Raw genomic sequence first — 24976 nt, 5'->3', positions numbered from 1 at the left:
ATAAGCATTTAAATATTTTATCAGGGAAATAAAAAACTCTCAAATATCTTTTAGTTCAACATGACTTTGGTAAATGAAACTAGTTTTAAAATCATTATTAAAGTTCGCATGTTTTAAGGTCTCAACATTGCTACTTCTGTAGTATTTTTAATACTTGCTGGATCAGACTGTGAGCTTATGGTTTTGGTATCGTGCCTCTAGAATCTGGGGTTTGGATAGGTGGACATGGTGAGGCCTAAACACGTGTTTTCAGTACCTAGCCCAGCAGCTAAAAGGCACTATCCAGCCCAATATGGCTTGTTCTTCCCTGGCCCAGCTTTGCCTCCAGGCCATTATGAGAGGGACTGCATTCTCCAGGCTTCCTATCTTCTGTCTCAAACTCTACATCTGGTATATAAATTAAGGGCACAGGCCTGTCCTTCATAGCCATCTGGGATACCATATAGCTACAAGAGATCTAAGGGACTGGGAAAGACATTAGACACGGTGACTGTGTTGTAGTTTCAAAATTCTTTTCAGTAACTTAAAATCTTAAAGTCATATTATGTTGTCAAAGAAGATAATCATTAAATGGCTGAGTGGTTTATAAGATAATACACTAACACAAGAATTATTAAACATTAGGTGATAGGGCCAAGTGCAAAGGACCCCCCAAAATAGAACCAAACAGGGCGGAGTGCATAAGTCCCGCCCAGAAAGGGTGCACCAACCCAGGAACCTCTGACCCTTCTATTCCCATCCCACCTTGCCCCTCATGCTGACTTCCTTTTCAAACTCAGCCCTTTTCAAACACCCAGTGAATTAACAGCCATGTTGCCAACACAGAACTTGGACCCTGTTTCCATCTGTTCATGTCTTAGAATACCTTCTCATTTTTGGTCCCAGAACCCAGGGAGAAGCCCCCTTGGGAGGCCAAGATACATCCCATAGGACCCATTCCCAACTAGATAGACTCTTGGTCCAATGAGAAAAAGGGAAACGGGGAAGTCTTCAAACCCCACCAACAATCCATCCATTTATTAGTGAGGTGAGTGTTCGTTTATAGCCCTTCTATGAGCCTTAAAATATCCTTCCTCCATTCTCTTCTCCAATTCTTATAGCCCCTCTCTTAGCCTTTCTATTTCTCTTTCCTTTACTTTCCACTCCAACTCCTTTCTCCCTCTGCCTCCATTTCTGGGCCAAAAATTCCTATAGTCGATACTTCCTAAATCTAGCACCAGTCACAGACTAACCCTGGCAAGTCAGACTCACTTGTACAGTGCCTAGTGCGTGGACGATGCCCTGCCCTGGGCCTGGACCACTCTTTTCAGGCTGGTTAGAGGTCCATCAGGGACGCCTGGTAACCTCCCTGGCCCCAGCCTCAGCCATCTCCTCCCCACCTCCTTGTAAGTTCCCTTTTCATCCTCGCTTTAGCCCCATCTATTTTCTACCTCCAGTTTCTGAAATGGGGACTGGTCAGTCACAGATTCCCCCTTCTTCACCTTTAAGCTGCTTCTTAACTCACCTCAAGCCTCTATACCTTTATCCTGATCTTAAACCTAAATACTTCATCTTTGTATGTAATGCCACTTGGCCTATGTATAAACTAGACAATGGCTCACAATGGCCTGAAAATGGCACCTTTTACCTTTCAATCCTCACTGACCTCAACAATTACTATTGGAGACTGAGTAAATTATCAGAAGCCCCTTACATCCAGGACTTCCACCTCCTCTAAACATTCCTTCTTTGTATTCGTCTTGTGAACCTTCTCAAATCTTTCTTGCATAGGCGAAACCAGCCCTCCCAAAACCCCGAAACCTCCCGATTCTCCCCTATTTTCCTCTGACCGAGCAGACAACCCTGCCCATTCTGCCCCCCTACATGTTCCCCCTGCTCAGCCTCCTGTCTGTCTATAGAATTCCACCCCATACTCCCCTCCCCTCTCCCCCACCCACTTCTACCACCCGTGGGTGGGAAAGTGAGATGGCAGACCCAAATTCCCCACCTCATACTAGATCTGGCCAAGCCTTTGGACCTTCCACTCTGACCCCCACCACAGTCTCTCTACCCGCTCTGAGAAGTTGCAGGACGGAAGGTATCGTTAGGGTTCATGTCCCCTTTTCTCTCTCAGATCCATCCCACATAAGGAACTAGGTTCGTTCTATACAGATCCCACAAAATACACTCAAGAATTCAGATTATTAACCCAATCATATGATCTGGTCTGGCATGATTTGTCATCCTCACCTCCACCCTAACTTCAGAGGAGAGGGAACAGATCTGGATGCAGGTTCAGGTCCACGCCAAAGATCTACGAAAAAAGACCAAACCCTGCTGGAGGGTGCTAGGCCATCCCCTGGGAAGACCCCAATTGGAATTATCAAACTGATGCTCCTGGAGTCCACTTCCATAACCACATGGTCCAGTGTCTCTTAAAGAGGCCTTAAAAAGCAGCTCTTAAGGCTGTCAATTATGATAAACTAAAGGAAATAACCCAGAAACAGGATGAAAATCTTGACCGGTTTTTAGCTCATCTTAATGAAGCCCTTCTCCAATATCCCACCCTATCGCCAGAGAACAACCAGGTCAGGCTCATTACCAACATGCATTTTATCTCCCAGTCTGCACCAAACATCGAGGAAAAAACTCCAAAAATTCCCCCAGGACCTTCAGACACCCACAACAAGATCTCATCCACCTGGCCTTCATGGTCTTCAATAACCAAGAGGCCTCTAAAGGGCAGCACCTCTCAGAGCTCCAGCTATTGGCTTCTGCCATTAAACAAGCCTGCCTAGTTCTCAAAACTCCTATGGAGAGTCTGGAAAAAGAAAACCTCCCCCAGGACCGTGCTTGAAGTGCAGAAAAACTGACCACTGGGCCAGAGAATGCCCAAATCCAAACCCATCCCCAACCCATGACCAGACTGCGGAGGTCCTCACTGGGAAGTCAAACCACCAAGGTCCTTCTGAGGATCTGGTCCGCATCACTCCCAGGACCTGGCTGAATTCCCTGACTTCCTGGGCTTGGCTACTGAAGATTGATGGGTCCCAGAGGAGCAGGAGACCCCTTGGAGGATCACTAAAACAAAACTCCGGGTAACTCTGCCAGTAGAAGGTAAGCCAATCTCTTTTCTCACTGATAATGGGGCCACTTACTCCACCCTATCCTCCTACAAAAGTCCATTACAACAAACAGAGATCTTGGCGGTGGGTATTGACAGCAATCTGCTATGCCCTCGCACTACCCAATCCTTGTGGTTCTCACTTTCTGAACACTTTTTCATAATCTTTCCTTATGATTCTTCACGCAGCATCCCCCTACTAGGTAGAGATAATCCTCTCAAAATTACAAGCAATCCTGATGATTCCTGCTGGCTTACCTCTCTCTATCCATCTTACTCCTAACCCCTCCCCTACAGCCCTCCATTCTCTCAATCCGACCTCCCCACAGACATCATAGATGGGACACCTCTTTTCCTTCTATAGCCTCCCATCATTCTCATTGCCCTCTGACCCCAACATTCATATCCTTCCCTTAAACAACACCCAAACTCCACAGCAGCCCTCAGGGGAGTTAAACCACTCATCCTCAAACTCCTGCCGGCCAGTATTCTCAAACCTACTAACTCTCCCTACAGTACTCCCATTCTTCCTGTAAAAAAGACCCATGGTTCAATCTGTTAGTCCAAGACTTACGAACCATCAATGAAACTGTTCAGCCTATTCACCCAGTAGTCCTTAATCCTATATCTTCCTATCTACCATTCCTTCCGAAACCTTGCACTATAGAGTTTTAGATCTCAAAGACACCTTTTTTATCGTCTCCACCCACAAGCTTTCCCAAACCCTCTTTGCCTTCACCTGGACCAACCCTGATTCCTCTACTATCCAATAACTCACCTAGATGGTTCTCTCACAGGGATTTAGAGACAGTCCTCATTCCTTTGGTCAGGCGCTTCAGGCCGACCTCCAGCAGTTAACTTTACCAGAAAATTCCACAGTTCCTCAGTACGTAGATGACCTTCTATTATACAGCCCCTCCCCCACTGCCTCCAGGCAAGACAGCATTCACCTACTATCTTTCCTCCTCACCAAGGGGTACAGACTGTCCCCTTCCAAGGCTCAGTTAACCTCTCCGTCTCTCCGTTTCTTGCAGGAACAAGAAAAACTCATTCCTCCTGCATTCAGGCCATCTCCCTTACCCAGTCCCTGAACAAAAAATGATCTCCTCCCCTTCCTGGGGGGTTCTAGGATATTTTAGAGCCTGGATTCCCAATTTCACAGCCTCAGCTAAACCTCTACACATGCCACTCAAGGTTCCCCAACTGACCTCATAGACCCAGCTTTATAAAACCTGATCTCTATTCTCTCAACTCAACTTTCCCCCGTCTAACTCCTTCCGTGCCCCCCCACCAGGAGTATTTTCCTCTGTGGCGGCTGCATCTACTGGTGTCTGCATGCTAACCCCTCCAATCTTTGCACCCAAGTTTTCCTCACCCTCCAAGTCTCTTTTGTGAATGACTCCTCCCTAACTCAGACCCTGATACCTCCCCCTACTTCCAGGCATCTTCCTCCTTGTACTCCTTGGAACATACATAGTGATTGGACGTGGCACTGGCATGGCAAGCATTAGTACATCAACTCACTTTTACCACCAACTGTCCCTAGGATTCAACCAAGATAAGGAAAAGGCAGCTGACTCTTTAGTTACCCTACAATCCCAAATTAATTTTTTAGCTGTAGTAGCCTTCCAAAATCACCAAGCCTTAGATTTACTTATAGCAGAAAAAGGAGTCATATGCATTTTTCTGGGAGAAGAAGGCTGTTCCTTTGTCAACCAGTCAGGAATAAACACAGGCTAAGTAAAAGAACTCCAAAAATGAATCAAACAGAGACAAACAAATACTGAATCATCTAATCCCTGGTCCTTATTCAATTCCTGACCTCCTTCATTACTTCCTATTTTAAGGCCACTGATTATGTATATCTTTTTTTTTTTTTTTTTGAAACAGAGTCTTATTATGTTGCCCTCAGTAGAGTGATGTGGCATCACAGCTCACAGCAACTTCAAACTCTTGGGCTTAAGCGATTCTCTTGCCTCGTCCTCCCAGGTAGCTGGAACTATCGGCACCTCCCACATTGCCTGGCTATTTTTTGGTTGTAGTTGTCACTGTTGTTTGGCAGGTCCGGACTGGATTAGAACCTGCCAGCTCCGGTGTATGTGGCTGGCGTCCTAGCCACTGAGCTACTGAAGACACAGCTATCTTCAGTTTAGCACACCTTTATCCATAGCCTTCCCTTTGGTTGTAAATCAAGAAATTTTAACTGTGGACATCAGATTTGGTGGAGCAGCAATCATGACTGTGGGCAAGAGTAGCAAGATGCTGCAGGCACACTTACTGTAGAATGAGATGTGTCCTGCAAGACGGCCAGACCTTCACTGGTACCTTTAAGGCTTTTGACAGACATATGAATTTGATCCTCTGTGATTGTGATGAGTTCAGGAAGATCAAGCCTTAGAATGCAAACAGCCAGAACATGAAGAAAAGTGGGTTTGGGGTCTGGTGTTGCTGCATGGAGAACCTGGTATCCATGAAAAAAATGCTGATTTGCTCAAACCTCATTCTGGTCATAATTTTAGGAAATATGGGTCTATCTTTTCTTTTGTTTTTGTTTGTTTTTTGAGAGGTCTCACTTTGTCACCCTCAGTAGAGTGGTATGGTGTCATAGCTCACAGCAACCTCAAATTCCTGGTCTCAAGCGATTCTCTTGCTTCAGCCTCCCAAGTAGCTGAGACTACAGGCAACTACCACAACATCCAGCTACTTTAAGAAACAGGTTCTCGCTCTTACTCAGGCTGGTCTCCAACTCCTAAGCTCACGCAATCCACCCACCTCAGCCTCCCAAAGTGCTAGGATTATAGGCATGAGCCACAACACCCAGCCCTGAAATATTGGTGTTTCAAGCAAAGGGTCCGTTGATCAACAATCTCTACAATGTGATGTTTTCCCCCCCCCCCATCAATATCAATAAACCAAGAAATTTCTTCATATAAATACTGATAATTTCTATCCATGATAAAGTTTTAGGAGAGTTTTCTTAATTGTTCCATTTGACAGCGGTATAAATTGGTTTGAGAAGCAACTAAATCAAAAAAATCACTATCAAAAAGTAAGTCTATCACTTCACTGATCCTCTGGGGAGACCGAGGACTGCCCTGAGCTCACAGGCTCAAGACCAGCCTGAGCAAGAGTGAGACCTCATCTCTAAAAACTAACTGGGAGTTGTGGCAGGCACCTATAGTCCCAGCTACTTCGGAGGCTGAGGCAAGAGAATTGCTTGAGACCAAAAGTTGGAGTTTGCTGTGAGCTATGACGCCATGGCACTCTACCAAGGATGACAAAATGAGACTCTGCCCCCGCCCCCCAAAAAATACTGCAACAGCTAATGCAAGTGCAAACACAAGTTAACTCATGACCAGTCAACAATGGGCATGAAAACGTGAATTAACTCATGACCAGTCAACATGTGTTAAGATAAAATTCTTGCTCCTTATCCTAAGGCTCTATCTTATAATCCACCGTCCATTTATGTACTGCACTAAAACTGTAAATAGGGAGCCCCCACGCGTCCTTCTCCCGCACGAGTGTGCACGAGACTGTGGGCGCGCCCGGAAGCGGCAGCATGCTGATCCCATTTTCAGTGAAGAATTGCTTCCAGTTACTTTGTAACTCCAAAGTTCCAGCTGCTGGCGTTAAAAACACAGTAAAAAGTGGGCTCATTTTACAGTCGACTTCCAATGATGTTTATCAAAATCTGGCTATAGAAGACTGGATCCATGACCATATGAATCTAGAAGGCAAAACAATTCTTTTCTTTTGGAGAAATTCTCCCTCTGTTGTAATTGGTAGGCATCAGAATCCTTGACAGGAATGTAACCTGAATCTAATGAGAGAAAAAGGTATAAAACTGGCTCGGAGAAGAAGTGGAGGAGGAACAGTCTACCATGATATGGGTAATATCAACTTGACTTTCTTTACAGCCAAAAACAAGTATGATAGAATGCAAAATCTGAAATTAATTTTGAGAGCTCTGAATGCTGTCCAACCCCAGCTGGATGTACAAGCTACCAAAAGATTTGACCTTTTACTTGATGGACAGTTTAAAATCTCAGGAACAGCTTCTAAGATCGGCAGGACTTCTGCTTATCACCATTGCACTTTATTATGTAGTACTGATGAGACCTCCTTGTCTTGTTTGCTAAGGAGTCCTTACCAAGGGATCAAGAGCAACGCCACTGCCAGCATACCTTCCTTAGTAAAAAATCTTGTAGAAAAAGATCCCACTCTGACCTGTGAAGTACTGATGAATGCTATTGCTACAGAGTATGCTGCTTATCATCAAACTGATAATCACATTAACTTAATAAACCCAACAGATGAGACGCTATTTCCTGGCATACATAGCAAAGCCAAAGAACTACAAACTTGGGAATGGATATACGGCAAAACTCCCAAGTTTAGCATAAACACTTACTTTAATGTGTTACATGAACAGTTAGATTTGGAAATTAAAGTATTCATAGACATAAAAAATGGAAGAATTGAAATCTGTAATATTGAAGCACCTGATCACTGGTTGCCGCTGCAAATATGTGACAGGTTAAGTTCAGGTCTTATTGGCAGTAAGTTTTGCCCAACAGAAGCTACCATGCTGACAAACATATTACTTAGAACATGTCCACAAGATTATGAACTACACAGTAAATGGAATATTCTCTGTGAAAAAATTAAGGCAATAATGTGATTCCAGGTAAATTTCTTAATACTGACAGTTGGAATAAGAAAATAAAATTTCTCACACATGAAAAAAAATAAATAAATAAAACTGTAAATAAAAGTACTAATGTTCTTATAATGCAAACTGTAGGTCTGCAACTGAGCGCCCATGAATACTTGAAGACAAGTGAGAAACAGTTTCATTCTTCTTACCCTAGGCTCAACCCCAACTTTGCCCCTTGTCAGCAAGAAGCTAGATCTGTAATCCATTTCCATCTCATTTGCCCACATCTCAGGAATGAGACAGGATAAAGCCCACAGGGAACTAAAACTGCCCTTTATAAAATTAATAAAGGGCCACAAGGTGGGAACTGTAGCACAGTCCTAAATTCTTCAAAGGTATAGGCATAGCTAAAAAAATAACCAGCCATTGTTCCGTAGTTTGCTTTCCAGTAACTGCTAGTCAGACATTACATACCTGACAGTCATGAAGATTCTTAACTTTCTTAATGATTCCATAGATAACATTATCCTTGTGAAACCTAAAGCTAGATTTTGAAATATCTTCCAGGCCTACATTCCAGTGGATTAGCTAGCCCACTCAGACCAGTGGCCCATATCAAGGAATTGACCCAACTGGTCATGCAACCCTCATCTAGGAACTGATTGAGCACAAGAAGAAAATTTCTGGACATTTCTGGACACCTAAGTTTCTACCCCAAACCAAGTCAATCAGCAGACCCTACTGCCTACCCCTTTTCCTCCCAAAATATCTTTAAAAACCCCTTCTCCCAAATTCTCAGGAAGATAGATTTAGGAACTTCCATCTCCTCAGGTAACACTTATGATATTAAACTCTGCTATAACCCCTGCTGTCTCAGTGTATTGGCTTCCTTTGGGGCAACAGGAAAGAACCTGGTAAGATTATAAAAACAATGTTCGGAAACTGATTAAAACTCACCTTTTCTTGTTTTTAATTATTATGGGTTGTAAGATATCTTCTATCTTCCTTCTTTTTTCTCACTTGTAAAACTGCCATATCCTCAAACAAATAGCTAACATCACATCTCAAATATGACAGGTACTTGATAAAACTCTACTGAAAAACTAGTAGCTGATCAAGATATCTATAAGCCTGAAAAAATCTGCCTCATTCTATAAGCAATACAGATAAAATGTATAGTATACTTTGTATTAAAAAAAAAAAAAAGACAGATCTCACTCTGTCACCCTAGGTAGAGTATCATGATATCATGGCTCACAGCAACCTTAAACACCTGGGCTCCAGCGATCCTCTTACTTCAGCCTCCTGAGTAGTTGAGACTACAGGTGCCTGCCACGACACCTGGATATTTCTTTCTATTTTTAGTAGAAATGAGGTCTTGCTCTTGGTCAAGCTGTTCTCAAACTCCCGAGCTCAGGAGATCCATCCACCTCAGCCTTCCGGAGTGCTAGGATTATACAGGCATGAGACACTAAGCCCAGCCAAAAAATATTTCTTGAATAAATTAAGCAAAAAAACATTATTTCTGAATTCCAGGATAGTATTTCCACATTTTCAAGCGCATGTAAGATCTAGAATGGAACTAAGAGTCAAAGGATCCCACTATTACTAGAATACTAATTTTACCTTGCCCCTATTACAATCAAAGTAACTGATATAATTTATATAATGTCTCTATTACAATCAAGGTAACAAAATAATTCTCATTATATATCTGCGTACATTCATATCCAGACAGATCATCAGACAAGCTTCTTAGAATAAATTCAACCACTGCTATAAATTCTGATACCAATAGTTCAACCCATAAGAGCTTTTCCTTCATCATGGCAAAGTATAAGAAAGAACACTACGTAAAGGTCATAGGGTATAATTAGCTATTTGACACTAAATATTTCAGTTTTTCACTTTTATGTAATATATCCATAGTACAATTGAAATGTTACCTAGAAAGAAATATTGAAATCCATAATAAAGGGTTCTAAAGACATTGGAGGTTATGATACTGTTATTTCACAGTAAGGAATATCAACTTGATTTTTGTCCCATTTCCTGGTACACAATTCTTAAAACCCTTGGAGTTTCCAAAATAACAATGGTCTTTTTACATACTAATGAGAAACTAGGGCTCCACAATAGCCTCAGACTAGGGTTGGTTGCCAGGGGAACTATGTGAACAGAGGGTTGGGACTCAGTTCTATCTGCTCAACCTCTCTAAGGAGTTGAACACCAATGGCTATGGATTTAATCAATCATGTCTAAAGTAATGAAGCCTCCTCCATAAAAACTAAAGGCAGGGCAGGGTTTGGAGATGCTCCCAGTTAACGAACACATGGAGGTGGCTACACAGTGCCATAAAAGCTTCCTGCCCCTTCCCACAGACCTTGCCCGATGTATCTTTCTATCTGGCTATTCATTAATATCCTTTGTGATATCCTTTATAATAAACCAGTAATCAAAGTGTTTCCCTGAGTTCTGTGAGCTACTCTTAGCAAATAAGTTAATCAGAGAAAAGGACTGAGGGAACCTCCAATTTATAGCCTTTTAATCAAAAGCACAGGCTTCTGATTGATGTGAAGTTGGGGCAATCTTGTGTGACTGAGCCTTTAACCTGTGGGTTCACTCTGCACTAACTCCAGCTAGTGTCAAAAATTAAGGTAAGTGTAGAACACCTAGTCAGCGTCTGCTATGCAACCACCTAGTATGCGGAGGGGAAACCCACACATTTTAATGACCAGAAGTGTTTTGTGTTGACTGTAGGTAGTAGGAGAATAATAGTTGTTTTTTCCCTATTACACAGAAGGCTATAGATATAATGTCTAGTAAAAAAAAAATAAATGGTATAAAATTAGTATCTGTAAGTCACAAACCCTATCTGAAATCACAATCAACTGGTCTATTACCGTTTGTACTTATATCTGTACCTATTTATACTCAGTAATATTTACAATGGGCGAGGACAGTATTATGTAATTATTACATAAAATACTCAACAACCCTAGGTATAAAATCTCTTTGCTTAGAGTAAATTAAGGTTTAAAGAGGTTAAAAGATTTTCCCAAGGCCATACAATTAGTATATATGAAGTATTACTAGCCACAATTTAAAACTCTTATAAGGATGATCCAGTTTAATAATTCTAAAAAATAATGTTCAAAATTTATAACTTTACTCTAAATGGCTAATAATATTATAAAAGCTTAATTTAGGTCATATTAAATACTGACCAAGTTTTAAGAACCTCAATTTCTCTTAAAATGTGATTGAATTAACCAAATTTCTATTTAAGGGGCAGAAAGCTTTTATGGCACTGTGTAGATACCTCCATGTGCTCATTAACTGGGAACATCTCTAAACCCTGCCCTGCCTTTATAGTTTTTATGGAGGAGGCTTCATTACTTCAGACATGATTGATTAAATCCATAGCCATTGGTGTTCAACTCCTCAGGTTAGACAGATAGGACTGAAAGTCCCAATAACTCTTCAGGGATATCCATGGGAAAATTAGAATATACTACAACTTTATTGAACCAACATAAAACAGCTGTAGACACTTAAATCCCAACAGAAATTAATACCTCATACTCTGTCAATTATATGGCATAATAAGAACTGTTTATTAATGTCTTAATTTCAAACACATTTATAGATACATACACATAACACTAATAACACTTGCATTCTCACAGGGCTTGAGAAAATCTCAAAAGACTTTGATTTGCTACCTAAATGCAAATTGTATATTAAAAATCAAATTAATAATACCTGGTTAGGTTTTCTTTTTTGTTTTTCAAGCAAAATAACAAAGCACCTAAGCTATTCAGCACAAACTTTGCTCAATATAATTTTTATTTTCTTATTTCAGATACAAATTGGTATTATATTTTTATGACATTTTAACAAAGAATTAAATCTTTCAGTGAGTTCAGAAGAATAAGCAATGCCTAAGGCAAATAGCTAAATATTATTTATTTGCCCAGAAAAGACAATTTATATTGCAAACAAGCACTCTGTTCCCTTCTGGCTCATCCACAGATAATGTAAAAGGAAAATTTTTTTTAAATTTGGTTTTCTCTGTGCCAACTGTTAAGTTATCTTTGTAAGTAGGTTTATTTCCAACTTGCATATAAACAAAGTAGGGTGAAGTTTAGAATACCATCATGTCTAAGACGCACCAGATTCTCAGCCTTACAGCACTAATTCTATGAGATGAACAGCGTGCCTTTGCTTGTTTCCAAAGACTAGAATTTACTTACTCATGAGTCTTTGTTATATGGATATTGATTAACACAAATTATTTAGTAATGAATGGGGGGGGAACCTTTTTGAGGTCTATTCACTGACTCAACTAAGAATGATGTAATCAAAAACATTGACCATATTTGTACCTTGAGAAAAAATTAGGATTATTTGTAAAATGATGAAGCCCTGGAAGTGAGAACAATGTAACCTAAATAGTGTACCCTCATATTAATTTGAATAAAGTTTTAAAAAAAGTAAAAGGATGAAGAAACAGCTATATAATTATATTATTGGGATTTGAACCAATTAGCTTAAAATAACTAACACCTAATTAAGAAACAAAGTTTCAGCCCTGACTTTAAGAATTCAAAAGCTATCACCACACACAAGGCTCACATAGGTATATATAAAATGAAGTTTCTCTTATTCATGCATAAAACAGAGATTAAGTAGGACTTTCTCAGATATTAAAGTCACAAATTACAAATATGTTCTGGCTAAGACTCTATCCCAATATTTCCCCATCTCTGTGAGGTCTGTTTCTTTGCTTTTTCCAGAGATGGTTTGCCCAGGCTGGTCTCAAACTCCTGGCCTCAAGCAAACCTCCCAGTTTGGTCTTCCAAAACCCTGGGATTATAGATATGAGCCATGTCTACCAGCTACACTTAGAGTTTAATTCCTAGCAGATACACTTCAAACAATGCATGTGGCACAACCAATGTGAGCATTTTTTTTTTTTTTTGAGACAGAGCCTCAAGCTGTCGCCCTGGGTAAAGTGCCGTGGCATCACAGCTCCCAGCAACCTCCAACTCCTGGGCTCAAGCGATTCTCCTGCCTCTGCCTCCCAAGTAGCTGGGACTACAGGCGCCCACCACAATACTCAGCTATTTTTTGGTCATTGTTGTTTGGCAGGCCCAAGCTGGATTCGAACCCGCCAGCTCAGGTGTATGTGGCTGGCGCCTTAGCCGCTTGAGTCACAGGCTCAGAGCCAATGTGAGTATTTCTTTTCTTTTTTTTTGTAGAGACAGTCTCACTTTACTGCCCTCGGTAGAGTGCCCATGATGTCACAGGACTCACAGCAACCTCGGGCTCTTGGGCTTTCACGATTCTCCTGCCTCAGCCTCCCGAGCAGCTGGGACTACAGGTGCCCGCCACAACGCCTGGCTATTTTTTGGTTGCAGTTCAGCTGGGGCTGGGTTTGAACCCGCCACCCTCGGTATATGGTGCTGGCGTCCTACTCACTGAGCCACAGGCGCCACTCCAATATGAGTATTTCTAACCAAAATATGTTTAGTGAGTGCCTCACCTCTACTATGTATGTGAATATATAATGATTAAATCTTCATTTCCTATTCATTATTTTGTGGTTTTTTAACTCTTCATCTTTCTCTGTTAATAGGTTTATTAACAAATAAGTTCAATCTTTTCAGTCACATCTCAAAGGATTTATTTCCAAAAACCTTAATGATATTTACACAGCTTTTTTGACCTTCTCCAAGTTGAGTATAACTAACTTCATCTGTTGTGTCTGACTTTATTGAGGCAGAAAAAATCAAGGAAACAAAGTCACTGTGCTGACTCCCAGGCCCTTAGGTTACCTGGTCCATAAAACTGCAACGTAAAGCAACAACTCAAATCTTGTTGAGACAGGGTATTATTACTCTGTTGCCCAGGCTAAAGTGCTGTGGCATCTGTCAGCCTAGCTACAGTAACCTCAAATTCCTGGGTTCAAGCAGATCCTCCTGCCTCGACCTCCCACATAGCTTGAACTACAGGTGACCACCACAATGCCTGGCTAATTTTTTCTATTTTTAGTAGAGACAGGCAGGGTCTCACTCTTACTCAGACTGGTCTCAAATTCCTGACCTCAAGCAATCTGCCCACCTCGGCCTCCCAAAGTGCTAGGATTACAGGAGTGCACCACCATGCCTGGCTAACAGCTCAAATCTTATCATCTTAAATCAGAGAACGCCTGAATCAGAATGTATGTTTGTTTCTTAATATTTGTATTAATTAAATAATGAAGCATAATAAAAAGAATGAGTTTTCAATTTCATCTTTTAAATGTGATCTAATTTCTCTGAGACTCAGTTCCCACATCTGCAAAACTAGCAATACTACCTATTATATTTCATGGAAATATAAAAACAAGTAAACAGTTATTATTATTAAGAATTATCATAGGTCACAAAATCCTAAGCAGTGTGTGTATCTTTAGGTATCCAGCATCTAAGCTGTGCTTGGTTTATAACTGGCATTTAGAAACAATCTGTCCAACAAAATCAACCCTTGTGATATAGGCACACAATGAATGTGACCTATATCCTTCATTTTAGGATTGATTTTTCTAAAGAGTATAAAATATTTTATAAACACCTAGATTTTTATCTATATTTTGTGTTAGTCTCCACATTTAGTAAATAGTAGACACTAATGATAAAGAATTCACATAAATATGTCATTCTAAATTTTTACCTTGCTCTGAACCAAGTGCCAAGTATTATTTTAATAAGTATCCCATCACATCCTTAAGTTATATGAATCTCAATATGCAATAACAGGTCATCTATCTCACATAAAATACCACCACCACCACCCCAAATCAATTCCATGTAGATAACAGAAAAGCAAAACAATAAAGACCCCTTGAGAGGATGGAAAAAACAAGCCAAAAGTGACAAAAGTTATTTTCAACATATATGACTACTAAAAGGCTTAGATCCAGATGATATAAAGAACTCATATATATGATCAAGGTTCTAAAATAGGCATTTCACAAAATATGATAGCCAATGCCCAACCACATCAGTGATCAATAAAAGACAATGTAGATTAAAATCACATGCACCATTAAATGCCCACTAGAATGGCTACGCTAGAAAAATCACCAAGTGTTGGTAAAAATGTAGAGTATTAAGAACTCTGGTATACTGCTGGCAGAAGTACTATTAATAAAAGCCTCTGTGCAAAACAATCTGGCATTATCCCCTAAGGTGAACAGCATATTCTTTACAACCCAATAACTCTATTCTTAAGTAAGTACGCAACCAAAATGAGTGTACACAGCACCAAGGAACACATTAAAATGTTCATTGTAGCATTATTCATAATACCAAAAACTCAAATGTAATGAAAAGTAGAATGGATAAATAGCACATTCCTCCAAAAGAACATTATTCAGCAATAAAAATGATAGAACTACAGCTTTATACAACACGGATGAATCTCACAAATCTGACACTGACAAGTAAAACAATAACCAAGTTAAAGTATGTATACTTAGATGTTAGAGCTATTTGTAAGAGCAAGAAAGTGTCTACTTTTGGGAAAAGAAATGGAGCTTTAACCAAGTGTGGAGGGGCATGAAGAGGGCTTTCAGAGTGCTAACAAAATTTTTTTAACCTGAGTGATGTTTACATTGTAATTATTCACTGTGCTAAATGGTTTGGTTCTGTGTATTTTTGACATTTCACAAAAGATGATGAAAGAGAGGGATGAAGAAAATTAATAAGATCACAACACTATCTGAGAAGATATCTAATATATAGCCATGTACCACCTAACAAAATCTTGGTCAATGACAGTGGTCCCACAGATTATAATACCGTATTTTTATTCTACCTTTTCTATCTAAACACAGAAATACTTACATTGTGTTACAAATGCATAATCTACAAGCTTGTAGCCCAGGAGCTAGTGGCTATACTATACAGCCTAGGTGTGTTATAGACTATACCATACCGGTCTGTGTAAATATACTCTATCGTGTTTGCACAATAGAATTGCCAAACAATACATTTCTCAGAACATATCTGGTCATTGATTGATGTATGACTATATTAAGTTAAATGCAATGGTGAAAAGAAATACTGGTGCAAAGTAAGTACATGTTAAGAGGCTGACATAATTAATCACCAGGGAAATGCAAATTAAAACCATATGAGATACCACTACACACCTGTTCAGAATGGCTTAAAATTTTTTTTAAACTTTCAATACCGAGTACTGGCAAGGATACAGAGAACAGGGAACAGTCATATGATCTCAGTGGGAATGCAAACTGTTATAGCCGCTATTGAAAAGCGTTTCTTACAAAGTTAAACACATCCTTACTATGTAATTCAGCAATCCCAATCTCAGTAATCACTCAAGAGAAATGAAATTTATATAGCATAAACACATGTACACAACTGCATGCAAATATTTATAGCAATTACATTCACAATCATAAAAAACTGAAAACCACCCAAATGTCCTTCAACCAATAAATGGATAAAGAAACCAGTATATTTATATAATAGTATATTATCCAGCAAAAAGGAACAAACTACTGATACATGCAACAACATGGACAAATCTCAAATGCATTTTGTTAAGCTAACAAAGCCAGATATAAAAGGCTACAGACACAATGTATGGTTCTACTTATCCGACATTCTGGAAAAGAGAAAACAATAGAAATAGAGAGGAGATCACTAGTCACCACTGGCTAGAGGTACAGAGTTGACCATGAAACAGCAGCATGAAGAGAATTTTGAGAGTGATGGAACTGCTCTGAATTATGATTGTCATGGTAAAAACACAACTCTGTGTGTTTGCTGAAACCCGACATAACGCAAGGAATTACCTTTGCTTCCTATGAATTAAATAATCAAAGATTTGTAAAACAATCTAAATACCAAATTTATCCAAAAATCCCCTCAGGTTCAAGAATCCTAAAAATACATATATTACCTAATTACCCAATATAAAGAAATTATTAAAAAAAACTTGCTTGGATAAGATAAAAGTGAAAAACTAAAATCTGGTATGCTGATGCCCCGAGCTTTATTTTAATTACTAAGAACTGCCTTAGCTATACGGGGTTTTTTCCGGTTCCATACAAAACGCAGAATCATTTTTTCCAAATCTTGAAAGTACGATGTAGGTACTTTGATAGGAATGGCATTGAATAGGTAGATGGCTTTGGGAAGTATAGACATTTTAACAATGTTGATTCTTCCCATCCATGAGCATGGTATGTTCTTCCATTTGTTAATATCCTCTGCTATTTCCTTTCTGAGGATTTCATAGTTTTCTTTATAGAGGTCCTTCACCTCCTTCGTTAGGTATATTCCTAGGTATTTCACTTTCTTTGAAACTATGGTGAAGGGAGTTGTGTCCTTAATTAGCTTCTCATCTTGACTGTTATTGGTGTATACAAAGGCTACTGACTTGTGGACATTGATTTTATATCCTGAAACATTACTGTATTTTTTGATGACTTCTAGGAGTCTTGTGCTTGAGTCTTTGGGGTTCTCTAAGTATAAGATCATGTCGTCAGCAAAGAGGGAGAGTTTGACCTCCTCTGCTCCCATTTGGATTCCCTTTATTTCCTTGTCTTGCCTAATTGTATTGGCTAGAACTTCCAGCACTATGTTGAATAGTAAAGGTGACAGAGGACAACCTTGTCTGGTTCCAGTTCTAAGAGGAAAAGCTTTCAGTTTTACTCCATTCAGTAAAATATTGGCTGTGGGTTTGTCACAGATAGCTTCAATCGGTTTTAGAAATGTGCCACCTATGCCTATACTCTTCAGTGTTCTAATTAGAAAAGGATGCTGGGTTTTATCAAATGCTTTTTCTGCGTCTATTGAGAGGATCATGTGATCTTTATTTTTGCCTCTGTTAATATGGTGGATAACGTTTATGGACTTGCATATGTTAAACCAGCCTTGCATCCCTGGGATGAAGCCTACTTGATCATGATGAATGACTTTTTTGATGATAAGCTGTAATCTATCGGCTAGGATTTTGTTGAGAATTTTTCCATCTATATTCATGAGTGAGACTGGTCTGAAATTCTCGGAATCGAATTGAAAACCAAGAAATGAAACTAACATCTTACAACCACCTAATCTTTGATAAACCAAACAAGAACTTACCTTGGGGGAAAGACTCCCTATTCAATAAATGGTGTTGGGAGAACTGGATGTCTACATGTAAAAGATTGAAACTGGACCCACACCTTTCCCCACTCACAAAAATTGATTCAAGATGGATAAAGGACTTAAATTTAAGGCATGAAACAAAAATCCTCAAAGAAAGCATAGGAAAAACACTGGAAGATATTGGCCTGGGGGAAGACTTCATGAAGAAGACTGCCATGGCAATTGCAACAACAACAAAAATAAACAATGGGACTTAATTAAACTGAAAAGCTTCTGTACAGCTAAGGAGACAATAACCAAAGCAAAGAGACAATCTACACAATGGGAAACGATATTTGCATATTTTCAATCAGACAAAAGCTTGATAACTAGGATCTATAGAGAACTCAAATTAATCCACATGAAAAAGGCCAACAATCCCATATATCAATGGACAAGAGACATGAATAGAACTTTCTCTAAAGATGACAGACGAATGGCTAACAAACACATGAAAAAATGGTCATCATCTCTATATATTAGAGAAATGCAAATCAAAACAACTCTGAGATATCATCTAACCCCAGTGAGAATGGCCCACATCACAAAATCTCAAAACTGCAGATGCTGGCGTGGATGTGGAGAGAAGGGAACACTTTTACACTGCTGGTGGGACTGCAAACTAGTACAACCTTTCTGGAAGGAAGTATGGAGAATCCTCAAAGCACTCAAGCTAGACCTCCCATTTGATCCTGCAATCCCATTACTGGGCATCTACCCAGAAGGAAAAAAATCCTTTTATCATAAGGACACTTGTACTAGACTGTTTATTGCAGCTCAATTTACAATCGCCAAAATGTGGAAACAGCCTAAATGCCCACCAACCCAGGAATGGATTAACACGCTGTGGTATATGTATACCATGGAATACTATTCAGCCATTAAAAAAAATGGAGACTTTACATCCTTCGTATTAACCTGGATGGAAGTGGAAGACATTATTCTTAGTAAAGCATCACAAGAATGGAGAAGCATGAATCCTATGTACTCAATCTTGATATGAGGACAATTAATGACAATTAAGGTTATGGGGGGGAAGCAGAAAGAGGGACGGAGGGAGGTGGGTGGGGCCTTAGTGTGTGTCACACTTCATGGGGGCAAGACATGATTGCAAGAGGGACTTTACCTAACAATTGCAACCAGTGTAACTGGCTTATTGTACCCTCAATGAATCCCTAACAATAAAAAAAAAAAAAAAGATAAAGTGAAAAAAAAAAAAAAAACTTGCTTGGATATTTAATTATCAAAATAATCACAATACTGATAACATTACAGTTACTAATCCCTATTGCTTACCAAATATCTATTAAACACCTGGATTAACATTTTATGTACATATTTCAATTCTCTGAATAATCATATGAAGTTAAAAATGCTTAACTTCACAAATGAGAAAACAAACTAAGAAGAGTAAAAGTAATATCTTACCCCTGGACACACATTTGGAAAGGGTAAACATGTGATTTAATATCACTGTGTCCCAGTTTTTCCATGCCCATTTTTTTCCTCTATGGTATATTGCGTCTTAATTCAAAAGCTGTGGTAATTACTTAACAAGTAGAGTTTTTCTTTACATTATTTAAGGATGTGTTAATACAGCTTATATTTGTTAATTTGAAATTGATAGTGATAGTTTATATTATTTGAGTGCCTATATAGCCATGATCAAATGTAAGTTACAATATGTGGTCTCTATCATCAAAAGATGGCTGTGATTTAATAGCTAGCATATATACAAGGCCTGACAACTAACTTTGCAAACTCATTCTAGAAAATGTGCTACATACCTCACTGTTGAATATCACTATGGTCACCTTTGAAGTGCTCCCCTTGGGAAGCTATGCATCAACACCACCCTTCAAAACAATTTTGGAACGCTTTTTCTGGAATGGCCTAACATCCTGACCATCATCAAAATACGTCCTTTCAACAGTCCCTTTATCTTTGGATAAAGAAAAAGTCATTGGGGACACGATCAGGTGAGCTATTTATTTACTGGCTAAAAACTCCACTAACAGTGTGTTGCACTGTCAGTAGGCAAGAGCCACGAGTTGTTGGCCAAGATTTTCAGTTAAGATTTTCCTGTTTCTCTATCAATATTTGCTTGGTCTTCGATGCTTCTCACCAACCACCAATGATTCTGACACACAATTCGACACATTTTTGCAATGTTTCAGTTCTACTTATTACTGGCTGCCCTGACCTATCTTCATCAGTGACATTTTCACTCCCCTCAGAAAAACATGTAAGCTATTTGTACACAGCAGTTTTCTTCATTATCACTATAAACTTGGACTAAAATGTCCCTGATTTCACTTTGACTCTTGCCAACTTCTACAAAAAATTTATGAATGTTCATTCATTGCTCTAATTTAAGGTCCGACATTCTCACAATGGCACACAAAAACAACAATACTGAACGCCACTCAGGAAGACAAACAACAGCACGATTGATATACCAAGTTCATGAGATCTTACCAAGTTGTTTGTATACTGCTGTCAAATAAGCACACAGTGGCAAATGCATTAACTTAATGGTCAGGCCTAATAGGACAAACAAGGTAGGAAATTTTAAAATTAAAAAAAGTAGCTCAATTGGCAGTTGGGGAGAAAAATGAAAGAAAAAGAAAAATGTTAACATATTTACACATCAAAGCTTGGCATTTTATCATTTTAAGGGCCTATTTCCCTATAATCTCATATGACCAGCAAATTCTTAGTTATAAAAGGTCATACATATGACAGAAAATTAAAGTAAAAGAAGTCTTTAATTGTCACCCAGAGTTAGACATTCTAAAGAACATAAAGGCAATATAAAGAAAGAATATTTTTTTCTCGTTAAATCACTTTGCTACAGAATTAAAAACAACTGAATAGTACTGAAACTGAGGAGTACATATGTTCTTAGAGGGAAGTGCAACTTAATGGATAGCAGATGGGGGAGGAAGAAAGAGAGGTTAGGCAAAAACCTACCTGATGGGTACACCGAACATTGTCTGGGTGACAGGCGTGTTTATGTCCATTACTCACCATTACAAAAGTGACCCATGTGGTCAAGGGAACAATACAACAGGACGACATTTCAATTCTTAATATTTACGTACCCAGTGTAAATGCTTCCAGATTTAAGAAACACATCTTAATTGGTCTGTGCAATGTGATATCCTGTAACACCATAATAGCTGAGGACTTTAACACCCCTCTGACAGAAGTGTACAGATCCTCTAAACAGACACTAAACAAAGATACAAGGGACTTAAATGCAACCCTAGAATAAATGAGCTTAATAGACATACACAGAACACAGCATTCAAAAGCTAAAGAATGTACACTCTTCTCGGCAGCCCATAGAACATACTCCAAAACAGATCATATCCTAGGACATAAATCAAACCTCAACAAAATGAAAAAAATTGAACTTATACTGTGTATCTTCTTAGAGCAAAATGCAATAAAGGTGGAACTTAACTTCAACAAAAACTTTCATGCCCACAAAAAGGAATGGAAATTAAACAACTTTATGATAAAGGAGGAAATGGTTAAATTCCTCAAACATAACAACAATGAAGCTACACGTTACCAAAACCTATAGGATAATGCAAAGCAGTCCAAAGAAGGGAATTTATACCACTGGACGCCTACATACAAAAAACAGAAAGAGAGCATGTCAAAAAACTAATCAAGCATCTTAAGGAAAAGGAAAAGGAAAAACAATCTAATCTCAAACCTAGCACAAGAAAAGAAATAACCAACATTAAATCAGAAATTAATGAAATTGAAAACAAAAGAAATCACTAATAAAATTAATGAAACAAAACGCTGGTTATTCGAAATAATAAATAAAATTAATAAACCTCTGGACAGATTAACCAGAAACAGAAAAGTAAAATCCCTAATAACCTCAATCAGAAATGAAAAGGGGGAAATAACTACAGATACCACAGAGATACAAGAAATTATCTCTGAATACTACAAGAAACTCTATGCCCAGAAATTTGACAACAAGAAGGAAATTGTCCCATACCTGGACCATACCATCTCCCTATGAATCAATAAATGATGCTGGAAGAACTGGATGACTATGTGTAAAAGTCCAAAACTGGACCCACACTTTTCAGCAGTTACAAAAATTGGCTCAAGATAGATAAAAGATTTAAATCTAAGACATAAATCAATAAAAATTCTAGAAGAAAACGTGGGGGGAAAGCTCTAGGGGATTTCAGCCTGGGGAAACATTTTATGATGAAGAGTTCCATGGCAATCACAACAACAAAAATAACAAATGGGACTTAATTAAACTGAATAGCTTCTGTACAGCTAAGGATACAACAATAAAGCAAATAGACAAGGTTCAGAATGGGAAAAGATATTTGTAAGTTACCAATGTGACAAAGAGCCTAAATTAATCAACAAAATAAGAGCAAACAATCCCATCTATCACTGGGCAAGACATATGAACACAACTTTCTCTGAGGAAAACAGAGAAATGGCTAACAAACATGTGAAAAAATGCTCATTGCCCCTAATCATCAAATAAGTGCAAATCAAAATCGCTCTGTGATATCACCTAACCCTACACAGTGAGAAAAGCCCAAAAAGGGCGGCGCCCATAGCTCAGTGGGTAGCACGTGGGCCATATATACTGAGGCTGGCGGACTCAAATCCGGCTGGGGCCAGCTAAAAGAACAATGACAACTGCAACAACAAAAAAAATAGCCAGGTGTTGTGGTGGGTGCCTGTAGTCCCAGCTACCCGGGAGGCTGAGGCAAGAGAATCGCTTAAGCCCAACAGTTTGAGGTTGCTGTGAGCTGTGATGTCACAGAACTCTACTGAAGGCAACATAATGAGATTGTCTCAAAAAAAAAGAGAGAGAGAGAGAAAGAAAAGCCCACGTAACAAAATCCCAAAGTTATAGATGGTGGCACAAATATGGAGAGTGAGGAACACTTTTATACTATTGGTACCAGTGCAAACTAGTACGGCCTATTTGGAAAGAAGTATGGACAATCCTCAAAGAACTCAAATTAGACCTCCCTGTGATGTTATCACAATCCCATTACTAGGCATCTACCCAAAAGAAAAAAAATATATTTCTGTCATAAAGACATTTGCAGTAGATTGTATATTGCAGCTCAATTTAAAATCATCAAAATATGGAAACAACCCAGGAATGGATTAACAAGCTGTGATACATATATACCATGAAATACTATTAGCAGCCATTAAAAAAGACAGAGACTTTACATCCTTTGAATTAACATGGATGGAGGTGGAACACATTCTTCCTAGTAAAGCATCACAAGAATGGAGAAGCAAGAACTCAATGAACTCAATTCTAATATGAAGGCAGCAGATGAGCTAATACAAGGGGTGAGGTAGCAGGATGAGGCAGCAGGGAGAGGGGAGGAGAATGGGGGATCACCGTGCATGGCAAACCTCTTTAGGGCGGGGCATAATAATAAGAGGGACTTTATCTAACAAACGCAATCAGTGTAACCTAATTCTTTGTACCCTCAATGAATCCCACACAATAAAAAAATTAAAATTAAATACAAGCATCTCTCTCTCTCTCAAGATGCCTATGAGGTGACCTTTTACACATACATGCCACTAGCCAAGCAGAACACACATGTCAAAGGCCATTCAACTACGTGCTTGTTCTCAGTGAGAAAATGTGATTGGCCGAGCTCTAGCAAGTCACAAGCAATATCCCGCTTGGAGTAAAATGAAGTTGCTTCTTCACTTAAATAAGGCTTCTGAGAGCTAGCCAAGATTGTGCTTTTCAAACATACAATAAAAGCTTCATTCCCAGAGGTTTGATCTGTATTTTGCTCCTAATAGTGAATGTACTCAGATGCCTGTGTACTGTCTTTACCAGCCTGTACTTGTTTTTAAAGCACAAGTAACTCTCTCTCTGAAGATGCATGTGAAGTGAGCTTTTACACATGTGTGCAGCTGGCCAAGGGAATCATAAGTATCAAAGGCCACTGAAACTGTGTGCTTCTTCTCACTGAGAAGGTAGGTTTGCCAGTGCACCAGCTTTTCATCAACAGTATCCTGTTTGGAGTGAAATGCCTATCTTGTCTTACAAATGTAACAGTTTCTCAGAGCTGGCTCCAAGTGTGCTTTTCAAACTTACATTAAAACTTCATTCCCGTAGCTTTGATACGCATTTTATCCCTAACTGTGTATGCAATCTGTTACGAATGTGTTATCTTCACCAGCCAATATTTGTTTTTATAACACAAGTAGCTCTCTCTCTCTGAATATGACTGTGAAGTAAGCTTTTACAAACATGTTCACCAGGCAAGAGCAGAGTAAGTGTAAAAGACCAAAGAACTGCACGCTTGTTCTCAGTGAGAAGACAATACTGAAGACTGTGTTTCTTGCTTTACTTGTTGTGTCCTTAGCTGTGCAGAAGTTTTTCAGCTTAATTAAGTCCCATTTGTTAATTTATGTTGAAATGGCCACTGAAATCTTTTGTCATAAAATCATTCCCCATTGTTATCATTTCATGTCTTAGATTTAAGTCTTTTATCCATCTTCAGTCAATTGTTGTAAGGGGTGAAAGCTGTAGGTTTAGCTTCAGTCTTTTCCATGTGGTTATCCACTTCTCCAAAAAATATGATTTGTTGAATAGGGATTCTTTTCCCCCACTGTATGCTTTTATTTGGTTTATCAAAGATCAGATGGCTCTAAGAGACTGGGTTCATCTCCTGGTTTTCTATTCTGTTTCGTATGTCTATGTCTCTATTTTTGTGCCGGTACCATATTGTTTTGATTACTCTTGATTTGTAATATAACCTAAAGTCTAGTAGGGTGATGTTTCCAGCTTTATTTTTATTGCTAAGAATAGTGTTGGCTATATGAGGTGTTTGTTTTTAATTTTTTTTATTATTAAATCATAGCTGTGTACATTAATGTGATCATGGGGCACCATACACTGGTTTTATAGACCATTTGACGTATTTTCATCACACTGGTTAACATAGCCATCCCGGCATT

The 24976-nt window shown here is 38.9% G+C and overlaps 2 protein-coding genes across 4 annotated transcripts in view; one reads left to right on the top strand and one right to left on the bottom strand.

Annotated features, from left to right (window-relative positions):
• Positions 1–24976, bottom strand: part of MNAT1 (MNAT1 component of CDK activating kinase) — a 290256-nt gene that overhangs the window by 166446 nt on the left and 98834 nt on the right. The window lies entirely within an intron of this gene.
• LOC128594041 (lipoyltransferase 1, mitochondrial-like) lies at positions 6606–7847 on the top strand. The gene has a single exon (XM_053602547.1). The coding sequence runs from the start codon at positions 6930–6932 to the stop codon at positions 7785–7787; it is 858 nt and encodes a 285-aa protein (XP_053458522.1). The 5' UTR covers positions 6606–6929; the 3' UTR covers positions 7788–7847.

The sequence above is a fragment of the Nycticebus coucang genome, chromosome 9 (assembly GCF_027406575.1).
Source record: "Nycticebus coucang isolate mNycCou1 chromosome 9, mNycCou1.pri, whole genome shotgun sequence".
Classification (NCBI taxonomy): Eukaryota; Metazoa; Chordata; class Mammalia; order Primates; family Lorisidae; genus Nycticebus; species Nycticebus coucang.
Note: the sequence above shows the minus strand (reverse complement) of the source record. Positions and strands in the feature narration are given on the sequence as shown.